The sequence below is a fragment of the Chenopodium quinoa genome, unplaced genomic scaffold (assembly GCF_001683475.1).
Source record: "Chenopodium quinoa cultivar QQ74 unplaced genomic scaffold, ASM168347v1, whole genome shotgun sequence".
Classification (NCBI taxonomy): Eukaryota; Viridiplantae; Streptophyta; class Magnoliopsida; order Caryophyllales; family Amaranthaceae; genus Chenopodium; species Chenopodium quinoa.
This window is the reverse complement of record NW_018743893.1, coordinates 1,602,174-1,619,856: the sequence shown is the minus strand read 5'-3', so window position 1 is coordinate 1,619,856 and position 17,683 is coordinate 1,602,174. Positions and strand designations below refer to the sequence as shown.

At 29.7% G+C, this 17,683-nt stretch overlaps 3 protein-coding genes across 3 annotated transcripts; 2 read left to right on the top strand and 1 right to left on the bottom strand.

Moving 5' to 3' along the window:
* Nucleotides 1–2,093: 2,093 nt before the first annotated feature.
* LOC110686776 (protein FAR1-RELATED SEQUENCE 5-like) lies at nt 2,094–2,709 on the top strand. The gene is made up of 2 exons (XM_021863378.1): nt 2,094–2,507; nt 2,608–2,709. Exons 1-2 carry the CDS (start codon nt 2,100–2,102, stop codon nt 2,707–2,709), a joined length of 510 nt encoding a protein of 169 aa, XP_021719070.1. The 5' UTR covers nt 2,094–2,099.
* Nucleotides 2,710–4,698: 1,989 nt separating this feature from the next.
* On the top strand, nt 4,699–5,910 carry LOC110686734. Its single transcript, XM_021863344.1, has 2 exons — nt 4,699–5,346; nt 5,828–5,910. The coding sequence occupies exon 1, from the start codon at nt 4,704–4,706 to the stop codon at nt 5,340–5,342; it is 639 nt and encodes a 212-aa protein (XP_021719036.1). The 5' UTR covers nt 4,699–4,703; the 3' UTR covers nt 5,343–5,346; nt 5,828–5,910.
* A 793-nt stretch (nt 5,911–6,703) lies between these two features.
* On the bottom strand, nt 6,704–9,139 carry LOC110686733. The gene is made up of 7 exons (XM_021863343.1): nt 9,086–9,139; nt 8,741–8,905; nt 8,252–8,432; nt 8,000–8,128; nt 7,587–7,730; nt 7,257–7,460; nt 6,704–6,964 (listed from the first exon to the last, which is right to left on the bottom strand). The coding sequence occupies exons 2-7, from the start codon at nt 8,839–8,841 to the stop codon at nt 6,836–6,838; spliced, it is 888 nt and encodes a 295-aa protein (XP_021719035.1). The 5' UTR covers nt 8,842–8,905; nt 9,086–9,139; the 3' UTR covers nt 6,704–6,835.
* Nucleotides 9,140–17,683: the final 8,544 nt, after the last annotated feature.

The window sequence follows — 17,683 nt, the reverse complement described above, 5'->3', positions numbered from 1 at the left end:
TATATATATATATATATATATATATATATATATATATATAATATATATAGAGGAAGGCTCATGTAAGAACCCTCCTCTATATAAGAACCCATTATATATAAGAACTAATCTGGACCGTACAATTAGTTTGATCTGACCGCTGAAAATGAATGATTAGTAATGGCATTTTTAGTAATTTTTGCTGTTCTTTTCCCTTTCTTTCTCCTCATTCACGGTTCTTCTTTCCTTTTTTTTTTGGGCTTTGAACATTACAGCTCTCTCTCTCCTCTCATACATTTACAAATTTACAACTCTTTCTCTCTCCTCTCATACATTACAACTCTCTCTCTTCTCATACTTTTGGATGCAAATTCCTTCAAGAAATTAAGGTTTGTTATTCAATTTTTATAATTTTGATAATTCTTTAGTTAATTTATTTATTGATATCTATTCTTTGCGAATTTTTGTTGATTTTTTTTTTTTATTTTGGCGAATTTGTGTGAAATTTTATTTTTCATATTATTTGTGGATATGCAATTCATCAATTCGAAAAATCAGCAAAAATCTGTTTTTTTTTTTTTTCTTTTTGCGATTTCATCATTCATTTTTTTTATTATTGAGATTAATGTAAGTTTATGTCGATTTTATTCTTTTTTTTTTTTTTTTTTTTTTTTTTTGCGAATTTTCTTGAGTTTTTTTTCATTAATTTCATCAATTTCATTTTCTAGTTTTCTCTTTCTTCTTCGATTTTTCATTTCCAGATTTTTTCAATGTTATATGTTTTTTTGTTTTTTTTTCCTACTTTCGAGCAATTATTTTTTGTTTTTTTCGATTTTATCTATTTTTTTTTTTTTTGCGAATTTTCTTCAGTTTTTTTTTCATTAATTTTCTGTTTTTTTTGTGATTTTTCATTTCCAGATTGTTCTGTTTTTTCCTTTGCTTGAGTTTTTTTTTTCCATATTTTTGTTTTTTAATGGATTTTAATTTCTAGTTGCTTTTTTGCTACAATATGTGTTTTTTTAAATAGGTTTTTGCATATTGATGGATTTAGATGGTGTTCAACCTAATTATCCTTCTTCTTGTGTTACTCATTCAGGTAATTTTATTGTTTTTTAATGTTTTAATTTCAATTTACTTACATGTTCTAAAGTTTCTTTACTATGTTCTAAAGTTTATCGGTAATGTTCTAAAGTTTTCTCTATATGTTCCCATCCGAATGATAAGTGCAAATGCCATGTTCCGTTGCCTATTGAACTCCTTTTAGAATGCAGAATACATCGGAGTATGAAAGAGTGGTTGATGAAGGATTATAAAAAGTAAGTACGTGTGGGTAAACAATATTGATCATTATTGAGGAAGTTAATTAATTTGATAAATAAAAAATATCTAATCCATTTTAAATAATTTGTAATGATTCAAAGTAAACTGTGGGTAAAACAATATCGATCATTATTGGATAATGCCACAACAACCTCAAGGCTCGTCTTGGAGCTGGGCATTGGGGCTTGGGAGTTGGGAATGCTACTTTATCCTAGCAATCTGACATAGGGATAGTTGATGCATGTCACTGCCACTGGAATCACCAAAGCATGGCCCCATCAATCTGACATAGGAGTAGGGAATCCTACTTTATCTTTATATTCTAAAACTTTCATTCTATGTTCTAAAGTTTACCTTCTAGTTTTAAATTTTACTTTTTATGTTCTAATGTTTACTTTCATTGTATGTTCTAAAGTTAACCTTTTAGTTTAATTTTTTTACTTTATTCTAAATTTTATTATGTATGTTATAAAGTAATTCACTATGTTCTAAAGCAATATGTTATAAGTATGTCCCTAATTTACTATGTTCTAAAGGTTATCCTTGATGTTCTAAAGTTTTCTCTGTATGTTCTAAAGTTTTCTATGTATCTTTCTCTTTATATTATAAAGTTTTTTATTATGTGCTAATGTTTTCTTCATATTCTATGACTTTCATTGTATGTTCTAATGTTTACTTTCATGTTCTAATGCAGTTGGTGATATTTATCGTACTCCAGAGGTTGTTGGATCATTTAGCCCTGGTGGTACCACTAAGGAATGGATTCCAAATGTTCCCAAGAGTTAAAACCCAGTTTGGGTATGATATTTAAAGATCCTGAAGAGGGTCTTAGTTTTTATAAAGCATATGCAAATGCCGCTGGGTTTACTTCTAGGAAATCTACTACTAAAAGGAAGAAGAATAACAAAGATATAATTGCTTTTCAATATGGAGTTTGCAATAAGGAAGGTTTTAGGGCAATAAGAAAACCTATTGCTCAACAAACAGTTTATGAAGAAGGAAAAGTTCATATTACTAGGAAACGTTTAGTCACTCGTGTAGGATGCAATGCTCACATATGTATGAGATATGATGCTGGAAAGTATGTTGTAACTCATTTCAAAGAAGAACATAATCATCTTTTATATACTCCAAGTTGTGCAAAATTTCAGAAGGATAATAGAAAAATGCATATTATGCATAAAAAGTTGATTGTTGATAATTCAAAGGTGATTTATTTTTATGTACTAAATAATGTTTTTTTTTGTTTTGATTTACTATGTTCTAAAGTTAATTCTTAATCTTAGTAATATTTTTTTTTTCTAACAGGTAAATGTTGGTCCTGTGAGGTCTTATACTATGATGAAAGAATTAGCTGGATCACATGATAATGTTGGTGCATCTAAAACAAGATTTCAAAAATTTTTATAGAGATTTGAAGGCTTATATTGATGGATCAGATGCCAAATGTTTGTGGATAATTTTCAAAATAAGAAAGTGCTTTGGAGTGCATTTTTTTTTTTCCTATGATGTTGATGAAGAAGATAGACTTTGTAGAGCTTTATGGGCTGATCCAATCTGTCGAAAAAATTATGCACTTTTGGTGATATGGTTTCTTTTGATACCACATTCAAAACAAACAGGTGATGTTTTTAAATATAAATTTCTTTCATAATGTAATTAATATTTTACTTTTACATATTAATTTTTTAAACATATGTTCTTATATTCTAAATATCATGCCTTGTGTTCCTAAACAAATATCCATCATGTTTTGATGTTCTAAAACAAATATTCTTTATGTTCTAAACTATGTATGCCTTATGTTCTAAACATATATTGCTAATGTTCTACCTTATGCTTTAAAATATATCCATCATGCTTTTATGCTTTAAACATTATGCTTTTGTGTTTTACACTTTATTCTTTGTGTTCTAAACTAATATCCATCATGTTCTAAACATTATGTCTATATGTTCTAAAGTTTACTTATAAGTTTTTAAAGCTTTACTGTATATTTTTAGTTTAGTGTTTATGTTTTAGAGTAATTCATTATGTTTTAAAACAACTATATTACTGCCAAGTTTAATAATTAAAGTAAATTACTATCCTCTAAAGTTTATCCTTAATGTTCTAAAGTATACCTCTATGTTCTAAAGTATACCTCTATGTTCTACAATTTACCTCTATGTTCTAAAGTTTACCTCTATTTTCTGCATAAATAATTTGTGTATGTTACAGATATAATATGATCTTTGGTCCATTTACTGGAGTTGATCATCATAAAAAATGTGTTACTTTTGCGGATTCTTTTGTAGCTCATGAGGATATATCATCTTTTGAATGGGTTTTCAAAACTTTTCTTAAAGCAATGGGAAATAACGAGCCTGTGTGTTTGATTACCGATCAAGACCCTGCAATGAAAGTTGTTGTTCGTAATGTTTTTCAAACTACAGAACATAGGTTTTGTATGTGGCATATTATGAAAAAGGTGCCTGAAAAAGTAGGTCGGGCGATTGCCCAAGACACTGATTTCTTGAAAAAACTGTGTTCATGTGTTTGGCATTTAGAGATTGAGCCGGCAGAATTTGAAGAAAAGTGGAACAAAGTTATTTCAGAATTCCATTTGAACGATCATGAATGGTTGGCATACATGTACAACATACGTGATATGTGGATTCCAGCGTATTTCAGAGATTTATTTTTGGGTGGCATTATGAGAACCACATCTAGATCAGAAAGTGAAAATAATTTTTTCACTATGTTCACAAATCCCCATCTCACTTTGATTGAGTTCTACATGAGGTAATAAGTAATTGTCTATATATGTTCTAAAGTTACTCTTTATGTTCTAAAGTTTTCCTTGTATGCTCTAAAGTTTTCTTTTTATGCTTTATAGTTTTACTATTTATTTTATAATTCTCTTTTATGTTTTCTTTTTCTCTTTATGTTTTAATAATATTTAGATCATAATAAACATGTCATGTATATTTATATGTTCTAATGTAATTCACTCTATGTTCTACAATTATCTTCTATGTTTTAAAGTTAATTTCTATTTTCTATAGGTTTGAATGTGCATTGAATGCTCAAAGGCACACTCAAAATAAAATGGATAATGATTCGAAGAATAAGCGTCCGGAGTGTAAGACTCCAATTCCTTTAGAGAAAGATGCTTCTGAATTGTTTACAACAACAATTTTCTATGAATTTCAATATGAGCTTGAAATTGGATGTTTTAATTGTGGTGTTGAGGAGATGAAGAAGGACAATGAGCTTTACATTTTCAATTTGAGGGAAGGAACTAGAAGGAGGACTTTTGATGTTGTTTTTGATCCAACTACCTTTGATACCAAGTGTTTTTGTAAAAAATTTGAACGTGATGGTGTGCCTTGTAGGCATATGATTTGGTGTGGAAGGCAAGGATGTTAGAAAAAATTCCCAAGGCCTACATTCTAAATAGATGGTGTACAATGGCTTATAAGAAGCCCATTTTTGATTTAGAGGGTAATGTGTTGGAGGAATGTATTAATGCAGTAGATAAGAAAATGTTATTAAATGATTTGTGGTCTGAAATTCATGCTTGTGTGAGTTTAGTGCAAAACAATGAATATGATCTTAGTGATCTTGTCAAAAAACTTCGAGCCATGAGGGTAGATTTGGAACAGAAGAAAACAAATGGAAGCAACAATCTTTCGAGCAAAGTTAAAGACATTGAAATGCTTATTGGAGCTAGTCTACCTTCTAATGTTTTAATCAAACCTCCTAAAATTTCGAAGAACAAAGGCACGGGGGTTCATGTTCCAAATCAGGTCAATGTTCCAAATGATGTCCATGTTCCAAATCAGGTTCATGTTCCAAATCAGGTAAATGTTCCAAATGATGTCCATGTTCCAAATGATGTCCATGTTCCAAATGAGGTTCATGTTCCAAATAGTGACAAAAGAATGAAGAGTGACAGAGAAAAGTCTATTGAACAAAGTCAAAAGAAGAAGAGATTATGTAGAGCATGTGGGGAGCTTGGTTATCATGATAGTCGTAATTGCCCTGGAAAAGTCAAGTGATATTGTAAGTAAACTTTATTTTTAATTTTCTTATATTTATTTTGTTCTAAAGTAATTATGTTTTAAGCAAGTTTAGAACATAAAGTTATTCATATATGTTCTAAAGTAATTCAATATGTTCTAAAGTGTTTTCTCTTTGTTCTAAAGTTACTTTTCTATGTTCTAAAGTGTTTTCTCTATGTTCTAATGTTTATTCTTTCTGTTTTAGTGTAATTTAATATGCTCTAATGTTTAGAATATAAAGTTATTCATTTTGTTCTAAAGTTTTCCTTTATATTTTAACTTTTCTCTTTATGTTCAAAATATTTTCTTTATATGTTCTAAAGTTTTCTTTATATGTTTTAAAGTTTCTTTAAATGTTCTAAAGTTTTTACTCTATATAATATCATGTGTTCTAAACTAATAGAAATGGCATGTTATAACATTTTTTAATGCTAAATTATGTGCTTATGTTCTAATATTGTTTTATTTTTTTTTCTTTACAGGTTGGTGAATATACTATTAATCCAGTTGCATGAGATGTTATATATTTAGAAACAATATCTCATTTACTAGCACGTAAAATATTATTCATGTAATTCTTAAAATATAAGAACTCAATTTATTTACTTTTAGAAACAATATATTTTTATTTCTTTTTTGTCCAATTATTATTCAGAGTATCTCTACTAGTGTTTTTCTTATCAATTTTTATGTTAATTAAAGTTGATTATAATGTTTTATAACATCTCCTGTCTTTTCATCTTCCCCCCTTTTCGTAATTATAAGTTGTTTTATTAAGTCAATTTGAACTACGAGTAATGATAGTACAAGCATTTTAGATACCTTTATTAAACAACATTTAGTTGAATCTTGCTTTAATCAACTTTTATTTATTCAAGTTTCTTAACATTGATTTACATATGCCTTCTTAGATATGCACTAAAGAGTGTATGCATTGTATTCAAAAGGAAAAATAAAGCAAAAGTAATGGATTAGAAGCAGCCAGTTTAGAACATAAGCAAATACTTTAGAACATAGATAAAAATAATTAGAAGATTAGCAAAATCAATAATTTGGACATGTAATAAGAAAAAAGTACAACATAATAAGATATAATTAGAATCAAGTTACCAATTGAATGCTTTGGAATCTTGTTACTTTGGCTGTTGTCATTTCTTGTTACTTTTTTTTAATTTTCTTATGTTCTAATGTTCTACACTTTAAGTTTTAAGTCAAAATTAATATATAATAATATATTCTAATATCCTAACTTTATAAGCATATAATTATTAAAACATAATCAAAAATACTTTAGAACATACCCATATAATTTAGAACATGAATATAATTTAGCATATAAGTTTATATGATATATTTTATATTAAAATTTTAGCATTTAATATGATTCAACAATATATTTCTTGTAACAGGTAAATACATAGAACATAAAAAATTACTGTTATATTCTTTGCAAATATCTCTCTACAAATATAAACTTAAGATCTTAACAATCATATATCCATTTTGTTCTCCTTTGACCACTTTTTTGATCTCCTAATCACTTTGTTCCGTTCTTCATTTACTTCTGCTGTTATTATCTTCCCACAATACTCCACTCTTAATTTTTTCATTTGGTCAAACTGCAAAAAAAAAAAAAAAAAAAAAGAGTAACTTTTAGAACATAAACATAAACATTTGGTCAAATTGCAAAAAAAAAAAAAAAAGAGTAACTTTTAGAACATAAACAGAAATACTTTAGAACATAAGCATATAATTTAGAACATGAATATAATTTAGCATATAAGTATAAATAAATATAATAAACCATAATATATCTAAACAATAACCAAACCAAACCACAACACTAAAACCATAACACCAAAACCATAAACGAAACTAATTTAAAACATGTATCTTATGTTTTAAACTTACATTGTCTAATTCTAGTCCCGAATTCCATTGTTTTACAGATTCTCCTTCATATGTTTCCATGTGCTTCAACAGGAACACTCCACAATCATGTTTGTTCTTATTGCTCTTCCATGACATACTCAAGTTTCTTGTTTTGAAGGAGGATACAAAGTCACTCTTTATATTTGAGTCAATTGAGTGAACGAAATCAGCAAATGCATTCAACTGAAAAATTGGATAAACTTTAGAACATATAAGGTAAACTTTAGAACATAAAGAAAAACTGTAGAACATATAAGGCAAAAGTTAGAACAAAAGTATAATTAAAAAAATGTAAACTTGATGTCTTACCATTAATCTATGGTAATTTCCATATTTATTGTGAAAAGGAATATTTGGTGGAAGAAATCTGTTGTCAATCAAATCAAATGTTCCTTCCACAAAGTTGACACACAGCAAATAGTAGTGATCTAGTAAAACGACCGGGAAGAAAACCTAATAGATAAACAGAATTAGAACATAGATAAGCAAAATTAAAACATAAGCATGCATTTTAGAACATAAGCATATAGATTAGAACACAAGCATATAATTTTTATAACATGTAGTTTAGAACATAAGTAAGTAGTTTAGAAGATAAATAAGTAGTTTAGAACATAAGTAGATACTTTAAAACATAGATAAAAATAATTAGAACATAAACAAAACCAATAATTAGAACATATAATAAGAAAAAAGTACAACATAATAAGATACCAAATTACCAATTGAATGCTTTTGAAGCTTGTTACTTCGGTCGTTGTCATTTCTTGTTGCATTCTATCAAACAAAGCCTTCATTCTATCATCTTGCCTTTCATTTGATTTGAAGTATTTTTCTGTACAACGTATGAGCTGAAAAAGAAAAAGAAATTAAAACATAAGTAATTAGAACATAGGTGCATAGTATAATCTATATGAGAAACAAAAAGAATCTACTCTTAGAACATAGTTATAATTTTAAGTTCGAAAACATACATAGCATTCAGTACTGAAAAAGAATCTACTCTTCTTGTCTACACCACGTCTTTTATTTTCAAAATTCAATAGGCAAACATAAGCATCCACAACATTGTTCAACATGTGCTTATCTTCTATGAGACTATGAATCTCATCTCTCGTAATCGTTGTCCCCATGTTATCAGCATACAAAAGCTCCCTAAAATCAGAACAATAAAATCAGAACATAAGCATGTAGTTTAGAACATAAGCATGTAGTTTAGAACATAAACACATAATTTAAAACATAAGAATATAGTTTAGAACATAAGTACCTATTTTAGAACATAAGCATATAGTTTTACACATGTACTTTATAACATAATCTCGTAGCTTAGAACACGCAGTTTAGAACATAAGAATGAAGTTTAGAACATAATTTATAGCTTAGATCATAAGCATATAGCTTAGAACATAAGCATATAGCTTAGAACATAAGCATATAATTTTAAAGTTTTAAAGTCTTACTTATTATCTCCTTGAGCAAACGCATACTCAGCTACCTTTCTATTGTCCACATTCTTGAAAAGTTTTTCATGTTCAACCATGAAAGGTGAACGCAAGTACATTGGAAGCTTATCCTTTCCTCTTTTTTTCCGTGTCTTTTCTTCTCCTTTTTCTTCTCCTTGTTTCCTACTTAATTCAATTAAAAAATATCACATAGATAACAAAAACCATAACTAAATCAAACGAAAATTTATTGATAACAAAAACCATAACCAAATCAAACCAAAATTTATTATTACCAAGTTCTAAATTAAAATTTAACTAAACCATAACCAACATTTGTTTTAAAGTTTACAAAATGATTACCCTTTCTTGTTCTCATTTTTTTCTTCTTTGTTCTTCTCTTCATTCTTGCTTCCTTCATTTTCTTTCTTCTCCTCTTGATTCTCCTCTTTTTCCTCCTTTTTCTTCTTCCCCTTTTCTTCTCTCTTCTCCTCTTGGATCTCCTCTTTTTCCTCCTTTTTCTTCTTCCCCTTTTCTTCTCTCTTCTCCTCTTGGATCTCCTTTTTTTCCTCCTCTTTCTTCTTCCCCTTTTCTTCTTTCTTCTCCTCTTGCTTCTCTTCTTTTTCCTCTTCTTTCTTCTTCTCCTTTTCTTCTTTCTTCTCCTCTTTTTCCTCTTCTTTCTTCTCCTCTTTTTCCTCTTCTTGCTTCTCCTCTTCATCCAATGTAGGTGGATGATCTGGATTTAGAAAAGCACAATTTAGAACATTTGCTGTCACTTCTTCGTAAGTGAGTTCTGCTTCATTATCTTCTTGATTTTCTGGGACATCAAACCATAAGTAGAAACAATAAGGACACAACATAGAAATAGTTGGAAAAAATTTAGAACATTAGAAATAACTAGAATATAACCAGAAAAATTTAGAACACAAGAAGTAACTTTAGAACATAACTAATTTACAACATAATTATATTATTTAGAACATATGCACATAATTTAGAACATAATCATACAATTTAGAACATATGCACATAATTTAGAGCATAACTAATTTCAAACATAATCATATTATTTAGAAAATATGCACATAATTTAGAGCATAACTAATTTAGAACATAATCATATTATTTAGAACATATGCACATAATTTAGAACATAATCATATTATTAGAGCATATGCACATAATTTAGCACATAATCATATAATTTAGAGCATATGCACATAATTTAGAACATAAGAAAGTAGTTTAAAACATAAGCATCTGATTTAGAAAAAATTTAGAACATCAGAAATAACTTTAGAACATAACAGAAAAAATTTATAACATAAGAAGTAATTTTAAAACAAATCTAGTAATATTATTTCAAAAGAAAAAAGTTTGAAAATAATGTAAAACTACCAACTGCTGGTGAGGGGGTCAATAACTTGAAACTTGGAGGAGTTATATCAAAAGGTTGCTTCTTTTTTGGAGGAATTGGGGTTTTTGGTGACTCCTCATTCCTTTTCTCTTTCTTCTCAATTTTTTCCTCCTCGTTTCTCTCTTTTCTGTACTGCTCTTTTTCTTCTTCTTTTGATCCCAAATCTTCATAGCAATTACACCATAAAAATTAAGTATTATAGCAAATAGCAAAAAATAATTAGAAAATAAAAAGTAACTTTAGAACATAAGAAATATATACAATTAGGAGACAACCTAGAAATAGTTAGAATATAAAAAATTAAGAATTAACTTTAAAGCATAACCAGAAAAAATTTAGAGCATAAGAAGTAATATTAGAACATATCTAGTAAATATTAGTACATAAAAAATGAATTTGAAAATAATGTGAAATTACCAACTACTGGTGAGGGAATCAACAAGTTTTTGTCTTTATTCTCTTCATTTCTCTCTTCTTTGTTCTTATCTTTTTCCTCTTCCTTTGATCTCAAATCTGCTTAACAATTAGAACATAACTAATTTAGTACATAACTAATTTAGAACATAACTAATTTAGAACATAATCATATAATTTAGAACATAAGCATGTGATTTAAGCGCATGTTTTAGAACATAAAAAAGTACTTTAAAACATAAGCATCTAATATAGAACATAAGTATAATTTGGAAATTAAGCATGTACATGTGAAATTACCAACTGTCGGTGACTTTGGTGACCTTGTTTCCTCGAATTTCTTCCATGCCTTATCCATAACCATATCCAATTCTTCAATAAATGCCGGTTCATCGAAGACATGTTGATCTTGGCTGAGTATAGAAGGGCTTTTCTTTTCTTCTTGGTTCACGAATGTCTATAAAATAAGAAATTATAATTTAGAACATAATATGCATAATATTTATATAAATTTATTATACTTTAGAACATAAGCTGAAAATACTTTAGAACACAACCAGAAAATACTTTAGAACATAATTATAATACCTTTGTTGTGTACTTGCACCATATGTTGTCTATGAGATGTTGCATTTTTCCTGTTGTTTCTTCCTCAACAAAAAGATCTTTTGCTTGTTCTAACATGCCATACATCTCTTTAACATTCGAGGCAAGTGTTTTTGCCAAATCTCCAAATTTGCTCAAAAAGCCCTTCATTAGAACACAAAAATATTTTAGAACATAAAGGACATAACATGGATAATTTAACAGAAAAGGATTAAATGGAGCATAAAATATAATTTACAATATAAACTAAATCATACCATCATGTCATTTCGAGAAGTTGTAGAACTAGAACCTATTGATGATTTTTCCATTCTCTTCTCTTTTTCCTTTTGTTTTGGTTGTTTCTTTTTTCCTTTTGGTGCCTTCTAGTATATAAATTATAAAATTTAGAAAACAACAACATAAAGTGTAGTGTTTAAACATAAACATATACAAATATCATACCACAATTGATTCCATTCTTTCCAAGAGTTTTCCATATCCAAATCCATGATCTTTTTCAAACTTATATCTCACTTGAATCCTTTCCTTTGTCCACACCGAAATTAGTGGACATTTTCTTGGTTTTTCTAACCCTCCTCTTTGTAGACGATCAAAATAGAATACCTATTTAGTACATGTTAAGAATTAATTAGAATATTTTTCACACATTTTCAACATAACAAGAATAATATATATACATAATGGTAAGAATTTAAAACTTACCATTAGAAAAGGTAAAGGACCTGTAAAGTAAGAATTTCCCTTCTTCCATACACTTACAGAATCTTTCAAGTGCTCAATCACAAATGTGCACCAATCCAATTCAGCAATTTTCTTTACATCCATACAACTATACAAGAATTTAATGTATAGTTGTGGGTTGTTTGTTGATCGAATGCAACAATTGACAACACATACCACAAAGTTCCAAAGAAATTCATCAGAAACTGATTTTTCCTTCTTCAATTCTTGAATTCTGTCAATCAATCTCTTGTTGGTTGGACTTCCCTTTTAGAGGTAAAAAAAAACATATAAATTAAAACCTATGGAGATAATAGATCTATTTTAAAGCAAAAAACACTTTAGAACATAAGCAAAGCACTTTAAAACATACAATTTATAACATAAAATTCATACTTTAGAACATAAAATTTAAAACATAACCACATTATATCATCATACTTTTTTGAGGCCAAACTTGCTTCTCCAAGCTTTTAGAAACTTGCTCCATTTCAGATTTGACTCATCATTTGGTTGCTCAATCCTTTTGCCTCCCAATGGCAACCCATAAGCCAAATGAACATCAATTGCCTCCAAAAAGATTTCTTGTTTTCTCTTTGGTAACATCAAACAACATCTCTCCGTGTCAAAATTCGTAACCAAGTTTTCTGTCAACCTAGAATTATAATGAAAAATGTAAGATTTAAAGCACAATACAGCTATATTTAGAATATAATAGTCAATCTTTAGAACATAGAAGATTAAAACATTTAGTATAATATTTAAACTTTTGAACATAATTTAGAACATTATATAATAAAAAAAGTCTATTTTAGAACATAATAAACATACATTAGAACATAACAAAAAATTAATTTAGAACATTAGTGTATAGCAATTCAAACATGAGAGTTCATAATTTTAGAATACAAGAAGTAACTTTAAAACATAAGTAATTTACAACATAATCATATTATTTAGAACATATGCACATAATGTAGAACATAATCATACAATTTAGAACATATGCACATAATTTAGAACATAGCTAATTTCGAACATAATCATATTATTTAGAACATATGCACAAAATTTAGAGCATAACTAATTTAGAACATAATCTTATAATTTAGAACATTAGTGTATAGCAATTCAAACATGACAAATCATAATTTTGAACATAACATTGATAATACTTATGATTTTAGAATATGATTTTAGAACATAACATTCTACTACTTACGTAGAATTAATATGGATTGGTAAATCCAATTCCAAAAAGCCTCCAAAACCAATGTTCCAAATAGCTTGCTTTTGTTTTTCCGAAAGATTTATCAACACATCCTTCATGAATTGAGTAGGAGGTACTCTTTGATAAGGTTGCCTCTTAACTAGTTTATCTTGCTCATTAGCTTCTACTACTTGGACATCCTCACCATCTTCTTCTTTTTCAATCTTTCTTTTCTTCTTCTTCACATCCTCACCATGAATAGATAAACATAATTAGAACATAAATAAGCAAAATTAGAACATAAGCGTGCACTTTAGAACATAAAAATAAAGATTGTAAAGATTAAAGAGTATTATTACCTGAGTTTGATTTTTTTTATTGATTTTTTGTTCCTCCTCACTATCATCTTCCATCTCCTCTTTTTCATCTTTCTCTTTCATCTTTACATCACCCTTATTATCATCCTCACCATCATCTTTACTATCATTATTCTTGTCATCATCCTCTACATTATTACCCTCTTCTTCTTTTTGATCTTTTTCTCTTCCTTCCTTTTTTTGCAATTTTCGAGGTGGTTGAAGCCTTGTTGGAAGTTTTCTATGTCTTATAGCAACACTTTTACTTTCAATATGCTTCTCAAATTCCGATCTATCAATTACTTCCGCTTCAACGTTTTCAACTTTCCTTTAAAAACAATTAAAAATAATTAGAATACAACTAACATTAAATAGAGTGCAAATATAAAGGGATAAGATGAACATAAACTATAATGGATACATATTAGAACATAATACAAATCTTCAGAACATAAGAGAAAATTTTAGAACATAATGGAAAACTTTAGAACATAATGGAAAACTTTAGAACATAATACAAATCTTTAGAACTTAAGGGAAAACTTTAGAACATATTGGAAAACTTTAGAACAAAATTTAAAACATAATAGGTAAAGTTTAGAACATTAGTTTAGTTACCTTTTTCTTACATAAGTAATTTCTTCTTCTTGTATATTAGTAACTCCTCCTTCTGATTTTGCTTCATTTTGGCCTTGCATTTTGCTGCAATTTTAAGAAATAAAAAACATTAGTAACATTCCAACATTATTATTATATTTTTGAACATAGGAATAATTTAAAATATGCTGAAAAATAGTTTAGAACATGCTAAAAAAGAGTTTAGAACATGCTGGAGAGTGAAAAACCCAAAATAGAATGAGTAAACTAGAAATTTAAAAGACAAATGAAACAGAAACATGATAAGGTTTGATTGAGTTTATTTTCAGCCCATGTTCTAAATTATTTCAACCTATGTTATAATTTTTTCCTATGTTCCAAATTTTTCTACCTATGTTCTAAAGTTTATTTTCAGCCCTGCAATCACAAGTTCACTACCAACAACCCCTAACCAATTAGCTGCTGCTGCATAAATCAACCACCACACTACAACCCCTACAAACAGGGGCAATCGCACCAACATCACCAATTTTGAAAAAAAGTTTGTGAATTGGGCATGACAGAATTTTATATTGTACACTATATCTGATTGTTCTGCAAAACCTTTCAGAACTAATTAATCTTCAGTCTGACATCTGACAAATGTTTTACATTATTAAATCAAATCCCATGTAAATGTAATTTCATCTTCTCAGGCTTCTCTGTTATTTTGTCCATTTTATAGCTAAAAACCAAATCCTACTAAATTAATAGATTATGTAATACTAAGTACTGTAAGGACTTAGAGGGTCAGAGCCCACATTTTTGGTGTAGTGGGAGAGGGTTTTATACTTTTACAGTTTTTATTTACTCTACGAAGTACTATATGCATTGTTCTTTTAGGTTAGCCAGGCTAGCCGCTATCGAAAAAAATCAGCAAAAATCGAACACTAAATTCGAACTATAGATCCAGAAAAATAAGAAAAAATAGAACATAGAGAATAAGCCAGATTTGTTTTTAGACATGACTAATTGATGCAAGCAGAATAAGTAATGCCAAGTTGTTCAAGCTATGCTTGCTCATTAATCGTCATACCACCATATGACAACAATAGCCACCATCCATACCACCATATGCAACAAAATCTTCATACAAACATGGCTTCTCCTCTCAATGACAACAATAGCCACCAAATCAAGGCAACATGTACAGCAATCCCGGTCACTCGTATTGTGTCCATTGGTAATCCAAAAGATGACTCAGACTCACTACTCATCAAACTCAAAGTCGATTTCAAGCCATTAAATAACATTGACGGAAGAGTGTTATCACACATATCCATCAACAACAAATACCAGATACATATCCATCAACAAGAAAAAAAAACAGTGATTTTAAGAAATACTGGACATTCATATTCATAGCTATAATTTCGCTTACTAACGAAATCGAGCATTTAGCAGACATTTTAAAAAAAACGCAAATATCAACTCACGAAATATCAAAAACAAATCAAAAAAACCATAAAAATCGAAAACAGAAAAACCATTAAAATCGAAAAAATCATCGAAAAATCGAACTAAAAAAAACATAAAAACGCAAATATCAAATCACGAAATCGCAAAATCAAATCAAATAGTCGGAAAACATAAAATCGCAAAAATCAAAACAATAAATCGCAAAATGTACTTGAACAACATGCTAAGTTCATGGAAATTTGAACAAAATCGAAAAAAAAAAACGCAAAATCAAATCAAAAAATCGGAAAACATAAAATCGCAAAAAGCAAACCAAAAAATCGCAAAATCTACTTGAACAACATGCTAAGTTCATGGAAATTTGAACAAAATCGAAAAAAAAAACATACCTGAGTCGAAAATCCTTCAAATTGCAATTTCTATGGAGATTTTTGGGGGTTTGCAAAAGAGAATGAGATGAGCACGAAGAGAGAGAAAGTTAGAGGAGAGAGAAAATTTTGATCGGGTGGTAGGGCCGTAGGGGGTATGAGGAAAAATACGTGTTTTAATCTTAACCGTCTAAATTACCTTAATCCTACGGCTGAGATTGGTTCTTATATAACTAGGGTTCTTATATAAGGAGGGGTTCTTACCGGATCCCTCCCCTATATATATATATATATATATATATATATATATATATATATATATATATATATATATATATATATATTATTCTTATTGAAGAACAAGTTAAATTATAAACAATTATCATTCTAGATTTCTAGTATAAAAAATAGGATATTTTGGATTTTAACACCTGACAAAAGGCTGAAAATGGTTTTTAACACCCCCCAAAAAAAAACTTTTATTTTAACACCTCCCAAAAATATAAAAGTTGGAAGTTAACACCAGTTAACGATTTCCGTCACGGAAATTTAACGTGGGTCCCATAAATTGGCTTCAACTCTCCTTCGTTTTCAATTTTTTACGAAACCCACCTTCGTGGCTGCCATCCCATTTTTTCTTCTTATTCCTCCCTTCATCTTTTCTTCGTCTTCTTCCTCCCTTCATCTTCATGGCTGCCATCCCAAACTCTTTCCTTCGTTCTTGCCCACCCTCCCCTCAACTGCCACCCCTTCCCTCCCCCCTCCCTTTCCCCCACCCCTACGCTGCCAACCGAACCCACCCCCCTTCCCTTTCCCCGTTCTCGCAACCAAATCAGCTCCTCTCCAAATACCAGCCCACAATCGCAACCCCTGCAGCCACCTCCTCACTCAAACCGCAAAAAATCAATTCCCAACATCAATTCCCGAAATCAGAGCAAATCGCAGATCCATCGAACCTCGTCTAGAAATCAATTTAAGTTTGCCGAAAAAAGTTACGGTGTGGTGGTTTAGGGGTTAGGGTGGCCGAAAAGGTTAAGGCGGGTCGATTCGTTAGGGTTTGGAGCAAAGTGTTGCAGAAGAGTGGTGGTAGTGGTGGTGGTTGCGGCGATTCAGATCTTTGATTGTGGTTTCGGTGTGGTGGCTTGGGTCGGGGCAGCAGGGGAAAAGGGAGAGGGTTGGGTTGCGTTTGTGGGGAAAAGGGGTGGGATGGGTTCGCCGGTCGTCGGTCGGGGGAGGGAGCTGGGTGGCTAACGGGATGGGGCAAGGTTGGTTTCTTGGGTGGTTGATTTAATTTTGGTGGCCGGTCCCCAGTTAACATGTTTGCTGGCTGCGAAGGCTTGGTCAGTAGCCGTACAGGGCCCTTTATGGGCGGCGGAATTGGTGGTAAAAAAAATGGAAGTTCTCAGTCGCTTTGTTCTCCAACGAAGGAGAAGATGAACCGGTGTTGAATTTTTATTTATTTTTTGTATGGTTTGATTTATGAGCACCAAAAATCTGTAAATCTGTAAATTATGAGCACCAAAAATCTGTAATGGATAAAATCAATGAAATGAAGGTTCAGAGAGGAAGTTTCGTGTTTTGCTGGGTGAAAATTGAAGTTGAAGCCAATTTGTGGGACCCACGTTAAATTTCCGTGACGGAAATCGTTAACTGGTGTTAACTTCCAACTTTTATATTTTTGGGAGGTGTTAAAATAAAAGTTTTTTTTTGGGGGGTGTTAAAAACCATTTTCAGCCTTTTGTCAGGTGTTAAAATCCAAAATATCCTAAAAAATAAGGATTTTGTTACTATATATACATGTTGTCCTCATGA